General features: G+C 41.0%; 1 protein-coding gene across 4 annotated transcripts in view; it reads left to right on the top strand.

Annotated features, from left to right (window-relative positions):
- Positions 1-20,418, top strand: part of il1rapl1a (interleukin 1 receptor accessory protein-like 1a) — a 155,890-nt gene that overhangs the window by 60,273 nt on the left and 75,199 nt on the right. For all 4 annotated transcript variants that reach the window (XM_051403838.1, XM_051403837.1, XM_051403835.1 and 1 more), the window contains 3 exons: positions 9,947-10,232; positions 16,118-16,304; positions 17,631-17,784. In XM_051403838.1, coding sequence (XP_051259798.1) covers positions 9,947-10,232; positions 16,118-16,304; positions 17,631-17,784 — 627 coding nt within the window. The remainder of the gene's footprint in view (positions 1-9,946; positions 10,233-16,117; positions 16,305-17,630; positions 17,785-20,418) is intronic.

Raw genomic sequence — 20,418 nt, 5'->3', positions numbered from 1 at the left:
ATGTATTATAAAACGTTGTAAATAATGAAAAACATTGATGACAAAAGTAGCATACCAGTTTATCTATAACTAACTTGACAGCCAAGTGAAGCCTTTGCATATAGCCATGAATATTGTATGCTGTGGTCTGCATCAGAATAATACACTTAATACACATGACTGTTCAGCACCATGGATAGCCCCATGGATAGAGTCCCAATAGAGTACAAATCTGCGTTAAAAAACTGATCTGCAGGGATCAGCACAGTTAACCAGAAGTCAAGTCTTAACCATTAGTGGTGGTGGCGTCTATTTAAGACCCCATTTCCTCTGTGTGTCCCTATCTGCACTTAGATTGCGTATTTTGGAGTTTCCCCCCAAGGCTGTAAGTTGTACGCCTGGTAATAGAGGTCATGAGAAATGCTCGTTCACAAACCCAGAGGATATAAAATCCAATGGCCCACTAAACTTTTGAAGAGACAGTTCAGTTTCAGAAAGTTTTTCAGGATAGTGGTTAGATTTTTGTCTGCTTGTATCAATGCAGTCTGTTTACTGTTTGCTAGAGCCTGCGCCTGTTACATTTTTTAAAAGAACAAATTTTTATCAAGCTCAGACATAGCCTGTCGATGCCGGCTGGTGTCAGATGACAAAAAGCTTATATGTGTCGTTCCGGAGGGCATAGACCAACCTTGTATTTTGTCATTAAATTTGGAGGACTTGTTGTGTGAGACAATCCACCATTTTCTGAATTCACCAATACTGAATTCCCACTGTACTGCAGTCCTTGTCACTGCTAACTTTACTGTGGGCCTGAGGGTGTGGAGAGCCATGTGCTTCTCCCAATACATATGTAGCCACCAGCTGCTGCTTTTTACCAGACACCCAACAGCTTCACCGTGAGGGCTTTCTGTCTAGTTTTTTGCATTTTATAAATGTAAGCAGGCCTTAGGGAATGACTTTTTGAAAGACGTGAAGTTTACAGAGACATCTGAAGCAACTATGTAAATGAATGAAAATAACAATAATCCTCCCTATTCTAGCCTAGGTGGTCGGATTACCTGATTATTGAGAGCACAATTGTGTGTCTGTGACTGGAATTTAATGCCCTTGTTTTGTCTCCTTCAGTCCCCCTCCTCCTTTTATTTTTGTGTCTTGGGCCGCGAGAGGGAAGAGGGAGAGAGGAGCATGGGTGATAATGACTTGTCAAATTAGAAGCGATGGAACCTGCAGCGAGTGTAAACACAATTCCGAATGTTCAGATGACATTTTCCAAGCTGTATTTCTACTGGGGGAGATTAGCAGAGTGACAGCTCAGCCTGAATCTCATGGATCACAGCTGCACAATGGAGAGCACCAGCACACACACACACACACACACACACACAAAGACAAAGAGAGAAGAAATTACTGGCATTTTAATACTACACAGCAGACTGACACCTGCATACACAAACACACAGCTTTCCCCTACAGAAAAACACATGCATACTCACACTTTGCATTTGGAGATCTTGTGATTTGAAATGCTTCGCCTCCTTCAGGCCTTTCTTCCCAGTCATGGTCCAAGGGGCTTGGCCTAGCCAGTCAGGCTGAGTTCGGATTCATGTCTGTGCAGCCTGCCCACAACCCGTCAGCATGATGGATGGTGTTCACACACAGCCTTGACTTTATAACTTATAGGGATTTTATTTGCATGTGTCCCCATCTCCAGTAAAACTGCACATGATGTAGGAGAGCTGTAGACCTTTTAGTTGTTAAGATATTAGTGGCTCCTGTTTCGTAGTGTTCTATTTTACGCATGGCCGTCCTCCCCGGTACAGCAGCAGCCATGAACGGTGTTGCTCATTTCCCTACTTCGCCTATGAAATAAAGAGCCTTTTACGAGGAACAATGTTCCGGCCACCACGTCTCCCTCTATCCTGCCCCCACTATTGGAGAGATACTATTGAGAGTCCTGAGCGCATCAATTTGGGCCTCAAATGACTTTCCCCAGCTGGCCAAATCCTGACAAGCTTTCTGTTCTCCTTAAAAAGAGCCCTTTATCATCAAGAGAAAGGAAGAAAGGAAGAGCAAGGGAAAGAAAGAGAGAGAGAAAAAGAGAGAGTGAGTAAAGTCAAAAAGCTAATGTCTCGGTGACACCCTTTCTCACACAACAGGGGAAATTTCTGTTCTATAACGGGTTCTGGTTAATTTGAAGTCAATTGGAGAGTTATTAAAAGGATCTGAGTGAGCTGTGCTGAACTTGGTCAAGGGCAACAAACTCACCCTGGTTTCTATATGAAACAATAGAAACAGAACCAGTCACCTTCAGGCAAACTTGAAAGTTTGTATGATTTGCCCATAAAATACTTTTAATACTGTACTGTATATGTAGACTTGTGGATTCCACCCTATTTTACTTTTTGTAGTTATTTTAGCCTCAAATGTATTTGCCTGCAGTTTTCTTCTGAACACCTGCTTAGAGTCTGTGGTGTAAATCTCATTGTTGAGGATTTGCTTCATTTTTATAAGGTATTGTTTTTGGTTTATCTCTCAAAGCTTCATGTTGCCTTTGAAATTACTCCGCCAATATGTATGCAAATGGTAACATCTACTGCCAGAAATTAGATTTACTTCATTTCCCTGTTGTTCCCATATCCTTTCTGTGGTCCTCAGGTGCAGGTTCAGTAGTTTAATGTAGCACTGTGGTGCATTACAGCACAATTTACAGTGCATGCACTACAAATAATGTCAGAAACCAAAAAATAATAAAGCAAGATACCAAGAAATGGAAGCTCTGATTTAATTCACATACAGTAGGATATGGTGAGTCTATCATACTAAAGTGGGCACATACAGGTGTATGGTCAGGATGTATTTTTCTGAGCTAATCGGGATAATGGCCTAAATTTATGGGGAACATATAGGGACATACACATAGAGAGCTACTTTATGCATTTTACACATAATTGCCAAACACAACAGGAACAATGGGGAACAACAACCTGGAAAAAAATTAAATCAATATAAAATAAAGGGAGGAAGAGAAAAAGACAATACGCTGCAATACAGCCAGTGAAGCATAACAGCCATTACAGCACACATTAAGGAAGTTCATTATCATACATTTACTCATTACCAAGGTCCCTAATAGTGGTGGCTGTCTTAGTCCATGGTTTTACAGTCTAAGGACAGGCCTAGTTTAACCTGCAGTGAGATGCTCAAAACCTTCCTGAAAGAAAAAGCCAATGCTTCCAAATGTTTAGATGAGAGCTAAACCAAGAGTATTTAACATATTCCCCAGAAAGAAAGAAGTTAAGTGTGAAAGATTTGTTGTTACAGACACGAGAACGTGTGCTGGACATTATCAGTGCAAAATGGGAAGTTATAGTCAGAGGTCAAACTGATTCTATAGGTCCCAGTGACGTAAATAAGTTTGAAGTTAATTTTAATGGCTTAATTGTTATTCATTGTTTTACTGCTATGTAGGGGATAATCATCAAGTGAAACTGCTATACTATGGGAGTATAGTAGTTTCAACACTTGATGATTGGGAAGTAGTATGTAAATGAAAAATATTATGTTGCAACTTGTTCCCAGTTTTTTTAGCCTGTATTGTTTTGGCAATTTGTAAAAGTATGCAGTATGAGCTGTGCAGTTTTTGTTTGCAATGTATCCATGGATGTACAGACAGTCATCAATGGTTTCTAAGGAAAACTTAAAAACATGATGATTCTCAGACAAGTTGCTAAGGAGCTTCTTTTTTTTAAAAAAATTGATTTATGGACGTTTATTTGTAACAGACATCGGATATACTCCTTGTCACACTATCTAAAAATGTGTGCCTCATGTCTGTGTGTTATGACTCTGAGAAGGGGCAGGATTTTGACACAAATTGCAGCATTTGGTTGCTAAAGGATTTAAAATACCGTAATTGCCTCCATGAGTTGTGTGTCACAGCAGTACTGCAGCAGCTTACTGTTTTGGTAAATGGCCCTAATCCGTGGCCAATACAATAACTAACTTCTTGTTGTTTTTAGAATACTAGCACGTACCTGTCCCTTTCACCTTACCCAGTAATTTTATCCAGTCTCTCCCTTCCCGAGAGGAGAATATTTTGTGAGAGTTATGATGTGAGATGCTACAGAGGAAATTGAGCTGGAATCGACTAAGCAGGAGAGGAGGCAACTTTTTACAAATAAAATAACAAATCTGTAAATTATTCAATACTTATTTGAACAATCAGCAAAAGCAGCCTGATTTGGGCCATAATAGCCACGGCACTGAGGACATATTCCGAGTCTGGCATCGGGCTGTTCAGATGGGCTTTGTGTCGGCAGGTAGCTGAATGGTAGCAGACCTGTCAGACATGCTGCCTGTTTGCTTTGCATATGCAGCCTTCACATCAGATCACATCACATCACATCACATCACAGGTTCAGTTGTCCCTCTCTCTTTGTTTGTTTTGCTCGTTTTTAATCACATACCTTTCTACACACTTGGTTTAGACTTTGGTAACATGGCAGTGTTAGTGGCTTGGTACATGTCTGCAGCAGGGCCTAAAGATGGCCAGTTGTTTGATCGATCCATCCAGTGTTTTGTCTCTGATAACTCAACAACTATTGGCCAGATGGCATGAATTGTGTATTGATACTCTTGCTTCCCAAAAAATTACCCACTGTTTTTAAAATATTCAATATTGAAATAAAAGAAATGGGGAAACATATTGCTTTCACTGGTTTTCTTAACATAGGTCTTCCCATAAATCCCTAAGGAAGGATACAATATGTATTTATACCATGTTGACTTTATATGCTATATATTATTACTATATATTATTATTATTTAGGTTAAATATTTACCTGTATGACTATAGTTGTTATTCAGTGATGACAGAAACAAAAGCTAGCTTCTTATACAAAGAAGAGTGTTATTCCTCATCTAACTGTTTTTGGGATAGACAGCAAAGGTAGTTCACCACCGTCTTTAGAGAGAAATGATCAGTATTGGTCCACATTTGCATATAAATGAACAACGGTGAACTGTCAGGAAGAGAGAATGAAACAGAGAAATGTGGAGTGACAGAGCACAGAGGCAGAGATTAAAAAGACAGATATCAAGTAACTAAGAGTAGTACAAGAGAACAGGGGTGTTTAATACAAACAATAATACACAATCATGCTTCAGTGAAACATAATATGTAATGATATTGTGGATTCTAAAAATGTGTCATAGATTTCCTTTCAGACGTAAAAATAATTAAAATTATAGATTATTTGTGATTTTTCAGCTCATATGCAGAAAAGCTCTGGTTTTATTGTTAATTCAGTTCATGTCAGTTCCTGTTAAACCAGATGTTGGCCCCACTGGACCAGTGGAAGACCAACTAGGACCAAAACAAATCCAGGCTACATTAACTGGGTCTGTTTGTTGTGGGTCCCAGACAACAAAGATGGATGACACAGAAGCTTATTTTCCTCATCAGGTTGTAGTTTGGTGAATCTTTTGCCAAATGGCATTTCAACTTCAAAGGCCTCTGTAACCTATGCTTACACAATTCAGTTTTTTCTTCTTTCTGAATTAAATCAACTGACAATTACCATGAAAGTATTTACATAAATGGATCTGATATTGTGTCCTATTCACACGCTTTGTGGTCGGCATTAGGAACGATTATTTTCATGAGCTGTTTTTGTAGCAACAAAACTAGAACTAACAGGACAAAAATGCTGCTCAGATTCTCATGGAAAACCATGTGGGAAACATGGTGGAAATATGGCATTTATGTTTGTTTCATTTATTAATTAGTACAGTGTCCTGATTGCTCCACATATACTGTACCTGATGTTTTCGTCTGCCTACATTTTCGTCTGTTCAATGGAAGGGCTGCTTAAGTGGTGTTTACATCACATGATTCATGCATGTCATGATTTATTCACTAGGTCTGTTTCCACTGCAAACATTTTTGCAATATTTCAACATCAGTTTTTAGGCACAAATTGAAAATGCATACAGAAACATGTTGATGGAAACACACTAATGCAGTAATGCAGAATTCACCCTGGTTACATGGTTAGAACACCTACCTCTATTTTGAGTCCATTAAGTATTAGCCTGGAAGAAAGACTGTTGGTTAAAAGCTGTGATTCTATCACTGTAGGGTTAAGACTCAGGTTGTAGTCAACTGTGTTGAAACTGTGCTGAACAACAGAAAAAGAAGACTAATTCAACAATATTTTGTATATCAAACTATCTCATTTTATCTCAGTACAGAAGGACTTACAACAGTAGCGTGTGCAGTACAGTAGAATTATGTCATTTGCTGAAAAATTATGGGTGGTGTTTTCATCTAATCCTAGGGCTTATAGTGCAGTGAACCATTTGCTATAGATTCTGCACAATTACCTTGAGGGGTCACAGCAGCTCTCAGCCACAGTACCTGCACTTGTGGAGCCGAAAAACCATGGAAACCATAATTACTCTATCAACAACATAGGTGAATTTCCACAGTGGATAATGTCGGTCATTTCTTTTTCTCTGGGGTTATTGGTTATACAAGATGTTTGTTCTGTAAGGCAATAATCATATGAAAATACATTCTACAGTATACTGAACAAATAAAGAATTATTCATTATTGTTCCAAAGAACAGCTAGAAACCACAGAGGAGGCCATGGAGGAGGGAAAACATCAACGCCAAGCTAAAGGGAGGGAGTCGGCTTGATAGGGAGATAGAGATGGAGTCATGTGTGCAGAGTGGGTGTAAACTGAGGAGGAGAGAAAGAGAATGAGAGAGACAGAAAGTTATTAAGAGTCCTTATCCACATATAGATCATTGAATGTCTTCCTGGCCTGTGAGAACCCTGCCGCCCACCCAACATCTGATAATTACACTTCATTAGGAGAGCAGGTAGTGATGAGAGAAGAGAGGCTGACTACTGAAGTTGACATGAGAGCCAGCGAGAGACATGTCAGTAGGAAAGCAAGGTACACTTGAGTTATATGCTGTTGTGAAAGGATAATGGGAACTGGATTATAGAGGAAAGAAAAGCAGAAGTTGATGTAGATGACACATAGGCCACTTGTGTGTGTTTTGGAGGTTGGGTTTTTTGCGAGTGTGCGTTTGCTTGTTTGTGTGGCTCCATGAGTGTTTATGCATGAATGTGGGTAAGTTTATAGTAGCTTAGGGGTCCGTATTTATTGCCTTGGTAAGATGGACAGGTCTGCCTCGATGCTGAATGTAATAAGGTTTCTGCGAGACACACACACACATCCTGTAGCTTGACTTCCCCCCCTTGCTATTTCCTTGCAACAGCCATACCTATGCCCTACACACATCATGTGATATAGCAGTGTTAGGGCATTAGCAGCAGAGTAAAGGAGTGCGGCAGCTTACAGTGCTGCAGTAAGATTCACTGGAGCAGAGGCCAGTTTCCCTCAGTCTGACAGCCTATGGGAATGTGTCCATATGGACACATCCTTTACAGTATGGGCTTGTCTGAGAGTGGCTGAACAGAATCACTACTTAAGGTGTGATGTCCCAGAGGTGCAGGGAGGAAAAGGGAGAGCTCTTGTATTTGTGCGCATAGATGTGTATGTGCTGTCAGCACAGAGAGAGAGTGAGAGGTGAGGACTGCAGTATTCCTCCAGCGGGAAGCATCGATTTTCCGGCCCAGCGTGGGGATGTGGGAAATGTCAGCCTCTAATTGAGTTGATAAAACCGTTTTGAGTTTCACACGTAAATATGGTTTCCACCACAAAAGGCCACCGCATTAGACAACTCCCACTGGGAGGTCTCCTTGTTGTGTGTTTACATGTGCATGCCATTGTGCGTTGGGAGTTTGTCTCTCAGACAGCACACATATGCAGATATGCATGTTGAAAGTAGATGAAAGGCACGGCGCCACTGAATAAAATGTTTTCTTTCATTGTGAATCGGGATATGAGCTCGTTAGAATAAACAGTAATTGTTTTGGCAGAGAGGGCAGGAATGGAGAGTGTGAGAGAGAGGCAGAGGTCATATCCATTAGAGGGGTAGAGGGTGAATAAAGTAAAGGCTGAATGAAGCCTCCACTGTCCCTGCTGATTAACAGATTGATATGCAGTGAGGGCAAAGGACTTACCTGCTGCCTTCAATGTAAATTCACTCTAATGTCAGAGGAGGAGTAGTTGTCTGTGGTTTCTCTGATGATTGTCACCTTTTTAATGCCTAAATGTTCACAGGAGATAGATGGAAGGGAATCCAGACGTTTTTTTACAGAAATAATAATAATATTTTTTTTCTTTTGCTAAAAAGTACAACTTGTCTTCCACACTTAAACAGGTAATAGTGTAATAGTAAGATTCTTAACAGTTGCATAATTAAGTCTAAAGTTTTGAGGAGTACATGTGAACACATATGAGAGTGCACGTATGCCTGTTTACACCTATAGGGGCCCTGCTCTCATTATTAGGAGTGATAATTGGACATGGTTTCACACATTACGCCTCGCACACACACACACACACACACACACACACACACACACACACACACACACACACACACACACATACACACACATTTGTGGCTAAGCCTACTGGTAATTAACAGACATAATTAGGCAGACAACCATTCATATAGGGAATGCACACTCATGCAAACACACACACACACATTACTTCCCTGGTAATTAAGAGTATTAATTACAAGCATAGCTGTCCCTGTGAGGCTCTGTATCACTCACAGACTGGCACGCAGCAGGGTTCTTATTACTTTATCTCATCACACCATCACCATTTCTCTCTCTCTCTCTCTCTCTCTCAGTCTCTCTGGTTACACATGCCCTAATACACACCTGCTGGATAAACAAATGGTAGCTAATTAGTCAGAGACTGATAGCTGGCCATAGGTTAACCTCCGGTAGCTTGGGAATTGAGAGAGATCTGCTCGCCAGAACCAGAACAGACCAGTGTGCCTGAGGGGCTGTGCCAGTGTCTTTGATTTTTGTCAAATGTCCTTTCAGCTGCTGGGCCGTGCGCTTCACTTTTTTTCTCCTCTGCACTTTATTATACTGCAGCAGCTGAAATACAGTATACATTTCACAAATTAGGCTGGGAAGACACAGTCTCCACCCACACTGCACGTGTTAGCTTGTGATTCTATCTGTAAAATGAGCAACTCTACTTTCATTGCACATTAACCTAGGTGGACATGAAAGATAAAGTCTCAGTCCAGTCAGAGTGGAGTATCTTTAGCGAGTGGCATGCAGTACGTTAAAAGTGAAAGATAGCTGAACTAGCCTGTTAGCTCGGGACAAAAACTGACCTGTAAGAGCCTGTAGGGAAAAGTATCTGTCCAGATAACTGCTAGACAAGGAACACACCTTGCTTCACAGGCTTGAGGCGTATTCCCAGTTAATGACCTAGGCTTGCACTCTTTGGCACTGGAGCTGTGCTGCACCCTCAGCACTTGGAGGAGCCTGACATCATTTATGGAGATATTTTACAGTTTATTTCCAAATTTCACAGTGGAGGTTGCATGTTTGGATATTGCTGTCTCTGCAGAGGCCAAGGTGGCACACATGCCCTGAATTTGTGAGCATTGTCAAGAAAACAGCAGAGGAGAGGAGATGTGTCTACATTACGTTGTGCAGTAAAATATGCAATCCTCCAAAAGCTCAGACACAATATGGAGCAAGACTATGGACTACATCAATATCCATGCAGTATACACCATGAAACAATTTATACATGCATACTGTACACAGCTTAGTGTCTCATTACCAATAAAGCTATTTAAGGGAGTGTTTTCTACTAAGTAAGAAGAGGATTATTGTGGGTGGTTTATGACATGGTAATCTTCATCCCTCGCATTCTTGTAAAGTAGAGTAAACCTGCATAATGTTTTGTTGTATATTGAAATATATTTCTATGTGCTGTAATCACACTACTCATACAGTACATAAATGTTGATGAATGTCTCCCTCTCTCTGTCTGTTTCTCTGCAGTGGACGGCTGTACAGATTGGTCAGTGGACTACCTTAAGTACCGGGTGCTGCAGGGTGAGCCAGTGCGGCTGAAGTGCGCTCTGTTCTATGGTTACATCCGCGCCAACTACAGCCAGGCTCAGAGTGTGGGCCTCAGCCTCATGTGGTACCGCAGCTCTGGCCTGGGCCACAGCGACTTCGAGGAGCCCATCTCTTTCGACGGCATACGTATGAGCAAGGAGGAGGATGCCATCTGGTTCAGACCAGCTGACCTGCAGGACGCAGGCCTCTACTCTTGTGTCCTACGGTAGGATGGAGGGATGAGAGATAATGCTGGGGATGATGCATTTCAAATTCCACTTTAACAAGCCATCTAATTTTGCTTAATATAGTTCAGCATTTTCAAGAAACAATGATTTGCTTTCTTGCAGAGAAGAAAATAACTGACTTATTACTAATGTCTGTTTCAATTATTTGAAAAAGTCTTGGGTAAAGCTGTCTATGTGTTTTCGGCATGTGTGTATTCATGTGTATGTGTGTATAAGAGAAAAGGACTAAGAAGGTGAATTATAAACCACGGTAGGTGTGCGAGGGGAGATATATAGGCAAAGAGAGATAACTGAATACAAACACAAGCAAAAACCCAAACCTGCACACGTACACACACACACACACTTTAGTGGGCAGTTACAGTGAGACTCTTCCTAATACAAGATGCATAATTATGTGGCAGTAACTTATTAACCTTTACAGTGGAGTACATCCCTCAATTAACGCCTCATTGCAGCTCTTCATTTCAGAGAGAGTTTTTAATAAACCCAGTTAAAGGCCTCTTAAAGACCTAGAGAGGCTTGCAGGATACATTGAGTGTGACCAAGGGAGTGTGTTTGTGTGCAATGATACCCCAGCCTATACTTAATTTCATTACTGCACTCTGTTGGACCAATCTGGCACAAACACTTTCCAGTGTTGTCTCACTATAAATTAATATTGTCTTTGATTATTGACAGTTTCTTCTAACAAGGCTCTATTCCTATTCCTATTCACTGCCTGTGCACTGCCGAGGTGCCCTTGAGCAAGGCAACCTAACCCCAAGAAACTGCTCATGGGGCGCTGCTAACACGCAGCCCCATCACTCAACCATCTCTCTCCCTGTTGCATGTCCACAAGTGTGTGTGTGTGTGTGTGTGTGTGTGTGTGTGTGTGTGTGTGTGTGTGTGCGTGTATAAAGAGAGTGAAAAGAACAAATAATAATAATAACGTATATAGTCTTCTTCTTCTTCTTCTTCTTCTTATTCAAATATTGTGTTTGGAAATTAAGAGTGTACTGGCAGTTCATTAACTCAAGTACTGTACCTAAGTTCAATTTTGAGTAATTCCATGTTATGCTACTTTATACTTCCACTACACTAAATTGTGGCGGCAAATATTGTACGCTTTACTCCTCTACATTTATTTTGACACCTCATCACCTTTAGTAACTAGTTACCGAGTTTAGTTAAAGTGATACATACCTTAAACCATCAATTATTATAATCCAATATTACTCTGAAATTGGCCACTCTGCATTATGAGTACTTTTACAAGACATAAGTATATCTTGATGCTGATACTGTTGTACTTTTAGTTTTGAATGCAGGACTTATATTTGTAAGAGTATTTTCTCACTGAAGTAATGCTACAATAAGTAATAAAATCTGAGTACTTCTTCCACCACTCCTTCCTACTGTAATTCTGTAGAGCACTACAGTTGTAAAAAAGTGCCCCTAGCTCTGTGTTTCTCAGTCTGCTCGCGTTGAGCTGGGGAGATTTAAACTTCTCAGATACTCTAATCAAAACACTCTGAGAGATTTGCCTCTGAGCTGAAATCAATTGTCTTTTTGTTAGGGTGTAAGCTTTTGAGTCACACACTTTTGCACATATGACCCAAACACTCTCCCCTAAAACTCCCTGCAGGCAAAGAGAGGAACAATATGCCTTAGTCTCTTCTTTGCTCCATTCTGATTTCATGCAATACATGCAGTATACCTTAATTTATTCAAACTTCATCTGAGTGACACCTACTGTAATATTATAACAACTCCCTCTGATATTACTGGGGATGGACAAATTTTACACAACTATATCACTATAGAATTTAATAAGCACCTCTCTGGCATATTATCATCAAAAATTGGATATACACAGTAAGCTTTGTTGAGGTAGGTTTTATTGCAGGACAGATGTATTGGTTTGCTATTCGAATTACTTAACTATCTAATAAACTGGCAGCTCAGTGTGTATAGCATCCCCAAACCATAATGGGTTGCTTGTTTGTCATTAATGCATGCAATTAAAAGCACATTATGTGTCGCGTACTCTGTAGAGCATTTTAGAATGAGCATGCACTGTATGCGTCATATTTCATAAATGTTATTTCAATGCAAATTAGTCCTGAGACTAATTCAGTGGCTTCAGTCACTGAGTTTACAGATTAAGATTAGATTTAGTTTGTATAAAAAAAACTTGAGTGATGGCAAAATGTCAGGCATTTAATTACAATTAAGACATAATGAAACAAATCAAATTAGCCCTCCTTTACAAAGGTTATCCATGTGTTTAAGGAAATTGGGTTATCTGTGGTTTTGTCAAAGGACCAGAGGTACTGCTGGAGCTACTGTTCACTGCCTCAAAAATATAACTACATCCTAGGGCTGCATGAGGCATAGATATTTTTGACTACAATGACACGGTCATTGGTCAATTTGTGATATTTGTGTATACCGAAGTCACTATGAGATGCATGGAGAATGCAACCAGAAACTGTGGTGATGACTGCACTACGCTATTGTCATTTTACTGTATCACAGTTCAATCTGATCGTGATGTTAGCACCATCAAATTAAAGCTATCAGTCAGTACTTTAAAGTCATAGTCACTGTTTATTTCAAATCCAGTGCACTGGAGTACAAAAGCCAATGCCAGTGTTACAAAAAATGTGTCACTGCCCTAATACCTACTGACTGCACTGTATATGTGGCAGGATAGTTTCCAATAGCTCTGGGCGTGTTGTGTACTATCTGTAAATGTAAGTAAATCCTTCTGTGTTAAGTTCAGCTTGTCATTGAAGCCCTCCAGATGTTTTTCTCAGAAAGAGATATGGAGGAACACTGAGGTGTGTGTCTTTTGGTGCTGCATAAATGTGAATGTGTAAATTTACTTTAGTAGGCGCATGTGTGTGAATAGTTATCTTTGTCCTTCTCTGTTTGGGAATTTAAGTCTGAGCGCCGGTTTTCATGTGAAGGTGACTTCATTTACATAGCAATCTCCTTGTGGTTTCCTTTTGCTCACCTCTTTCACTCCCCTGCTCTTTCTCTGCCTCTCTCTCCTCTCTGTATGTCATCTCACATATGGTCCGTAACATCGATTCACATCCATCAATCTTTCTTCCTCTCTGCCTCACTCTCTCACACACTGCCACAGTCCCTCTATGTTTCACCTGACCAATTATTTTATAATAATTCTAGTAATGAGTCTGTCTTCTGGAGTGGGTAAAACCACGTGTATTTCCTTCCCATGATTACATTATCCAACATGCGGGATAATAATGTGTGGAGAATTACTGCTAACGTGAGCCGCAGATTAATAACCAAAGCAGCTACACTCGAATAGAATGTGACAGACGTGAAAGACACCACAGGATGCATCGACCCCCGGCTGTCCATCAATCAAACTCTGCTACTGACACCTTCCCACAATGCCACAGGGTGCCTGCTGTGAATATTTTACATGCAGAGATGTCTCCTATTGGCTCCCTGGGGACTTTAATGGCTCAGGTGCATGACTGTGAGAGGTCATTTCTGATCATCTTCCCATTACATCGACAAGCGGGGTGGGGGGGTTGTGGGTGTGAATTTGCCGACAGTTCATGTGCATGTATGCATGTGTGTTTGCACGGTTGTATTTTTTCTTTAAACAAATATATTATCCAAGTGTACTCCCTGAGCCTACAGCATCTTCCCACTCTGTTCCTTCTAGATAGGAGACACTGTGTCGATAATGTTAGATTTCAGCACCAAGAGGGCATACCTCTGTTGCAATATCTTGCATCTTACTTTTGCTTCCTACAGCATTTTGCAGATGCCCTTTTAGTCATCTTCTATGCTGCAGAAGTATACAATATCTTATCTATACATTTTCTCATTCCAAGTAACTATTCTCCTCTTCTGGTCCTCTCATCACTACCTCTACCCAGTCTTCCATGGCTGCATGTAGCCACATTTGTCTTTGTGTGTGTGTGTGTGTGTGTGTGTGTGTGTGTGTGTGTGTGTGTGTGTGTGTGTGTGTGTGTGTGTGTGTGTGTGTGTGTGTGTGTGTGCATCTGTGTTTTATGGTCCCAGGGGGTCAGAGGTGTTTATATGAGAGAGGTGACTCCCTTATTGCTTCCATAACCTGAGTAGATCATATGAAACCCTGTCATTTACAGTGAATGGGAGCATCTGGTGAGCCGTAAATGTAATGTAATGAAATGAAATGAAAGCCCATATGGCTGTACGCAGAGCCTCCCATTCAACCAACAGAGTGACTGACCGAGTCAGATCACAGTCAGGCTTGGCCAGGCGGCAGAGACATTATTAAAGTATGTGGATGTAGTCTGGTGCTGTTTAAATGGTTTGGACCAGGCCACCGTAATGCCACAGCTAATGCTACTTTAGATCACAGTGTGCTTCCAATTTTGTGGCAACAATTTGGAGACAGCCTTTTCTTGTTTTAACATGACAATTCCTGTGTGTACAGAACCAAAAACAGCTTACTGGGTTTGACAGGAGGAAACGCAGAAACCAAAAGAGAGGGATGAGTGTTGGCGTTCGCTCTGCCGATCCCTCCTCTTTTTCTGTTGCTTAAACTCTGATCCATGTTTTCATTACCCCAAGGCTCGACTGCAGTAGCATTCTTCATTCTACATTGTCCAAAGTTCTTAATAAACTCCAGTACATCCAAAACTCTGCTGCTTGCCTGTTTACTCAATCCCGCTCCCTTGAACACACCATCCCTGTCCTAAACGTAGCAATTTTGGCTTCCTCTCACACATCAGATTAAATTAAAACTCCTTCTCTTCTGTCACAAAGCCCTGCGTAACCAAGCTCCCTCCTACCTCAACCACATTCTCCATCTCCACACTCCTTTCCGCCACTGCTACTCTGACGCCAACCTCCTACCATTCAGGGCCAAGCACCAGACCTGGGGTCTGGTACTCCCTCCCCAAACACATCCACGACTTCGCCAATCTTGCTTTGTTCATGAAGTCATTAGAGACTCATCTTTTAGAACTCCTTTTAATGTTGGATTTAATGTCATGAGCTCCACAATCATGTGGAAAGACTTTGCAACCTCATCTGATGACGATTTAGCGTCTGGGGGCAACGACCAATATATCAGGGCTTCCGGTGTAGCCAGTGGATATCCTGATAACATTGTTGGCATTGTTAAATCATGGTAAATCCTTATCAGACAGTGGGTTCCAAGATTAAATTTCGGCCAATGTGTGACTGTTTGTTTTGTTTTGAATGTCTTGTCTCTTGCCTACAGATTTTACATTCATTCGCAGATATCTGTTTAGAGTGATTAGAGAGAGAGTGAGGGGGGTGGGAGGGCTTCCTTCTCTGCCAGCTAGTGTGCATCAGAGGTGAAGTCTGTTGATGGTTGCTGGGAGACGAGGGGGGATGTGCAGTAAGGACTAACTCCTTGTGATGACCAAGCAGTTTTCTCTTCTGTCATGTCGTGAGGCCCTCTCAGCGTTTGTCTCTTCTCTGATTAGCATTCCCAGGCCCGGCTGACTCCCCCCATAAATCCATTAGTGGTCGTGAGTGTGAGTCATTGGCTCGGTAAAGCTGCTGAACACGTTGTTATTGCTAACCCCACAAACCTAGGGGAGGGGGAGGAAAGCAGAGGAGGGATGGAAAAGGATAAAAACGTTAAAATGGTAAAAGGGGAGCTAACATACAATTCCACTTGTTGGAGTGTGTGTAGTATTAATTAATATCAATATTTTTGTGTTAATGATTAGAAAATATTTTTCATCTTATTTTCTTTAATACATTAGTACTATTAATGTAGCAGTATGACATATCATAAAGATATGTTCTTACTGAACTCCCAGAATCACACATGTAATGATTAATCTTCATTTTGTTGTATTGTCTCTGCCCACAGGAACTCCACATACTGCATGAAGGTGTCAATGTCTCTGACTGTGGCCGAGAATGACACAAACCTGTGCTACAACTCCAACATGAGACGAAATGAGAAGGCTGAGCTCAGCAAGAGTAAAGACATCCTCTGTCCTGACATAGATGACTATGTTGAACCTGGCAAAGAGCCTGACATCATCTGGTACAAGGTGGGCAAGCTATCTGACTGAGCATGTTTGAAATTGTGTGATTATATTTATTTCTACAGCCGTGTGTATCTTCTGTATACCTGCCTGAGGGTGTGTGTTTGTGTGTGAATACTGTTATTTCTTATGTATTAGGAGAAAGAAAAGAAGGAGAAAGACTGTCTTTGTGATTATACAACCGAGGAATATTCTTCAATGGTTCATTGGTTTGTTTTCATCTAATTTCTTGGCTATTTATGTTTAAAGCCCTGTTGGAAATGTGGTTCTAGATCACTTAGGCAGATTATGTATGGATGCAAATGATTATGATGAATTTCATAAGTGCGTTTGCACTATAAGAGCAATCTGAAGAGAGCATCAGAGATGGATTTTATAATGAACACACAACTTGTATGAGGAGAAAATTGTGCGATGTCACACTCTGCCCTGAGGAATGAGTGGATGTCCTCCAAATACTCCAGTCCACGATATTTATTCAGCAAGCACCCTCTCCTCTCTCACCTGGGTTCTTGCCTTTCCCAGGTCAGGCACGGCCTGCGGACAACAAAGTGCATCCCGGAGAAGGGCTCAGGCCAGACTAATCACAGGCAGATCAGCAGTAGATTAGCTCAGCCGGGCTCGACCTCTAGGTTTTTCCAGAATTCAATTACGGTCTGGGTAATGACTGGGAGTGCTGGAACCCAGAGTTATTTGGACCACTGCGGAGACACAGTGATTGAATTCGAAGGTTGCCGGGAGCAATGGTGGAATAGAATCCGCCGAGCCATCGTTGTCACTGCCAGAGCACCGAGGGGCTGGAGAGAGGATCATGTCATGGAGTCAGTCATTGTGCCTGCACACACACATACTCACACGCATACAGACGCAGCACAACACACTTATTTTGCCAGCAGAGACTATTCTAAATAACATTCTCTGTCCTCTGTGGCTCTAGTGGAGTATTGAATGGAGAATATTTAGTTCAGTGCAATAAATCAGATAAGTAGGATAATGGCTAAGCCTTATCATTTTACTGTATGGAGTTTTTATGTCAGAGTGCCAAGCTATGCATCCCCATCACTTCATCCACTCTCGTAATACTTAGTGATGTTTGAAAGCTTTTGTGTCCAGCTCAGACCACTTGAAATCTTATGGATTTAATTTGTTATGAGGCAGAGTGAAGGTCTTAAATTTGCCCAGATATTTAGAATCCTGACCATGTGCAGTACACAGCACCTTTCCACCTGTCTGCTGCCAGTCATTTTGATTTAACTTCTCAAGCAATCTATCAATGGTAAGCTTTGGGTAGAAGTTTTAGGTTTGACCTGCCTGTCCTTCTCAAATGTACAGGAGTGCCGTCCAAAGCAGTGGCGTGCCAGTATCATCCAGAAGAGAGACATTCTGTCAATCCAGGAGGTAAAGGAAGATGACATTGGGAATTATACCTGTGAAGTCCAGTTTGGTGGCTTTGTGGTCAGGAGGACGACTGAACTCACAGTAACTGGTAAGTGTTCTGGAGAAACAAAAAAACATAACAGTCAAAGTGTTTTTGTATGTGTTGAAGGCGTCTGTTTTACAAACTCTGTTAATGTTAGAAGAATAAGTAAAGTAACAGCTATAACAATCACAGGCTCTTGGAGAAAAGGAATGAATGGTAACAAACACACACACTGAGAACTGCAGTGATGCCCTGCTGCTGTGTTAATTGCTGGGGGAGGTTGAATGCTGTGGCCTGCCCCCTTTCTCTTCTTCTAGCTCAGCACTTTCCAGCCAACCAAGCAGTGTTGAAATATTTAAGGCTATAGGCTAAGCCCCTTCACACTGAGAGCTAAAGAGCCAGGACCAAGGTCAGGAGATTTACAGTACTCTTACTCTGCTCTCTCTGTTTCTATCCATCTCTCTCTTTGCCTTGCACAGCTGCAAGGCGAGCACATGACAAAATAAATGCATTCATTTGTTGTTTCTCAGTGGGAGTGGACTCCAGGGCGAGACCCAGGGATCGGGTGCTCTGAGCTTGTTCTGCCAGGTCAACTGCTCTGATGAGGGTTGATGAAAAGGTCAAATCCAGTTTTTCCCTCTCAGTTTCTTTCTCTCAAACCAATCTTGATTGTCCCACTCATTGTATTCTTGTGTGTACATCTATTTGATGCTACCTATTGTTATGTGCCCACTAGGGTCACATCATACAAATTAAAGCCAGCAATTGGTTGGTTTTATTGTGCTCAGTGATGCTGTAGTAAATAAAATGATCATTGCTTGACCTTCAATTTGTAATAATAATGTTGCAATCGCCAATATGAATTCTGTAGATTCATTCTTTGCATAAGTTTAGCACTGCTTATTATAAATATATATCATCACCAGTGATGGATTAAAGCTGGTCCACTCAAATAGATGTCCACATTAATTTTCAGTGGATTTAAACTTTGCTACAGCCCCGTTTGCTTGGTCATTGCATCAGGTTGGGTGTTTGATTATGTGTTTAGTTTTATATATAAATCAAACAATTTTGCCCCAGCTGCAATGATGCTTGTGTATGAGAGTGTCTTAGTGTGTGTGTGTGTGTGTGTGTGTGTGTGTGTGTGTACGATGTTTGTCCACACAGAAGAAGTGTTAGCATTTGATTAGTATCTTCTTTGCTGTTTATTTGTGTGGCTGGTCATTGCTCTTTTGTGATATGGGGGCAATAGCAGTGTAAGATAACACAGGCTATTTGCTATCTAGCAAACAGGAAGACACATACTTCAACCTCAGCATGGTGTACTGTTGGATGAGGCTAAAATGTGTTGCTGGAGATGTGGCTTCCAGATTGGCTGCTCTTGTGATTGATGGCCTACATTTTATCCCCAGTGGGGCTCAGTAAATATTAGGCAGATAGGAGGAAGATACACTCGATTCCATTTTAACACCATTACTATCACAGTGGAGTGCTCCAGGTGCTCCATGTTTCCACAGTTTCCTGTAAAGTGCCTTAATTAGAAATTCCTTAGATCATGCACGGACACAATATTACTGTATGCAGTGTGAGTAGGTCCATTTTTTGTCGTATTTCACATTTGTTTTGGTTTGTTTATTTTATTGTAACATGTTTTGAGATATGTACTTCTGAGACTTCTGCTGCTAATCCATTACAATTAACATAAAACAGAATGTGGGTGTGCTAAATTCACTTCACCTTTTGGTGGCAGAATACTATCTGCATACTTAGTTCCAGGAGTAATACTTGGGAAAATATTATAGTAACATTTTTGTGATTTAAATGTTGTTATTTTTACTTTTCTATGTTTTTGTCATTTGGTCTGGCCTATTAACGGTTGTTGTGAATACGTGTTTAATGTTTTTAATGTGTTCAATTGTGTGCTTTACAGTTTGTATTATGGCGAGTGAAGTCTGTGCTGGCTCTATGCAGTAACTTATGTATTTTGTTTGGCTTTATCCTTGTGTGTTTGTTAGCATGACCTCAATGTTATATAATGACGGAGATCATAAAACCTTTATTGGGTTATAAATATACACAGTTCACATTAAATACATCACACAGAAGAGGAAAGTGAAAGTAGAAAGATGTAGAAGAAATATGCATAAAAAGGCAGAAAGGCAGAGACAGAAACGTTAAATTGCCATTTTCTTTCCATACAAGAGCCCTGCATGTGGCCTGTATGCAGTGTGAGGTATGAATGTCCAATGATCCTGGCTGAACTGTAGAAGCCAGAACAATAGAACATACACCGATCAGCCGTAACATTATGAGCACTGACAGGGGAATTGAATAACACTGATTTTCATGGCACCTGTCAGTGGGTGCGATGTAAGTTGATGTGTTAGAAGCAGAAAATGGGCAGCGTGAGGATTTAAGCGACTTTGACAAGGGCCAAACTGTGATGGCTAGACGACTGGGTCAGAGCATTTTCAAAACCGCAGCTCATGTGGGGTGTTCCCGGTCTGCAGTGGTCAGTACCAGTACCAGGTGGTCATAATGTTATGGCTGATTGGTGTAAATAACTGGGAACTGCAAGCCTTAGGGTTAAATCAACCGTGTGAACAGGATTGAGTCAGCAACATCAAAATATTTTTTTTCTGTGTTTTTTTGTTTATTTGGATCCCCATTTGCCACTAAGGTAGCAACTTCTCATCCTAG

The sequence above is a fragment of the Dicentrarchus labrax genome, unplaced genomic scaffold (genome assembly GCF_905237075.1).
Source record: "Dicentrarchus labrax unplaced genomic scaffold, dlabrax2021, whole genome shotgun sequence".
Lineage (NCBI taxonomy): Eukaryota > Metazoa > Chordata > Actinopteri > Moronidae > Dicentrarchus > Dicentrarchus labrax.
Note: the sequence above shows the minus strand (reverse complement) of the source record. Positions and strands in the feature narration are given on the sequence as shown.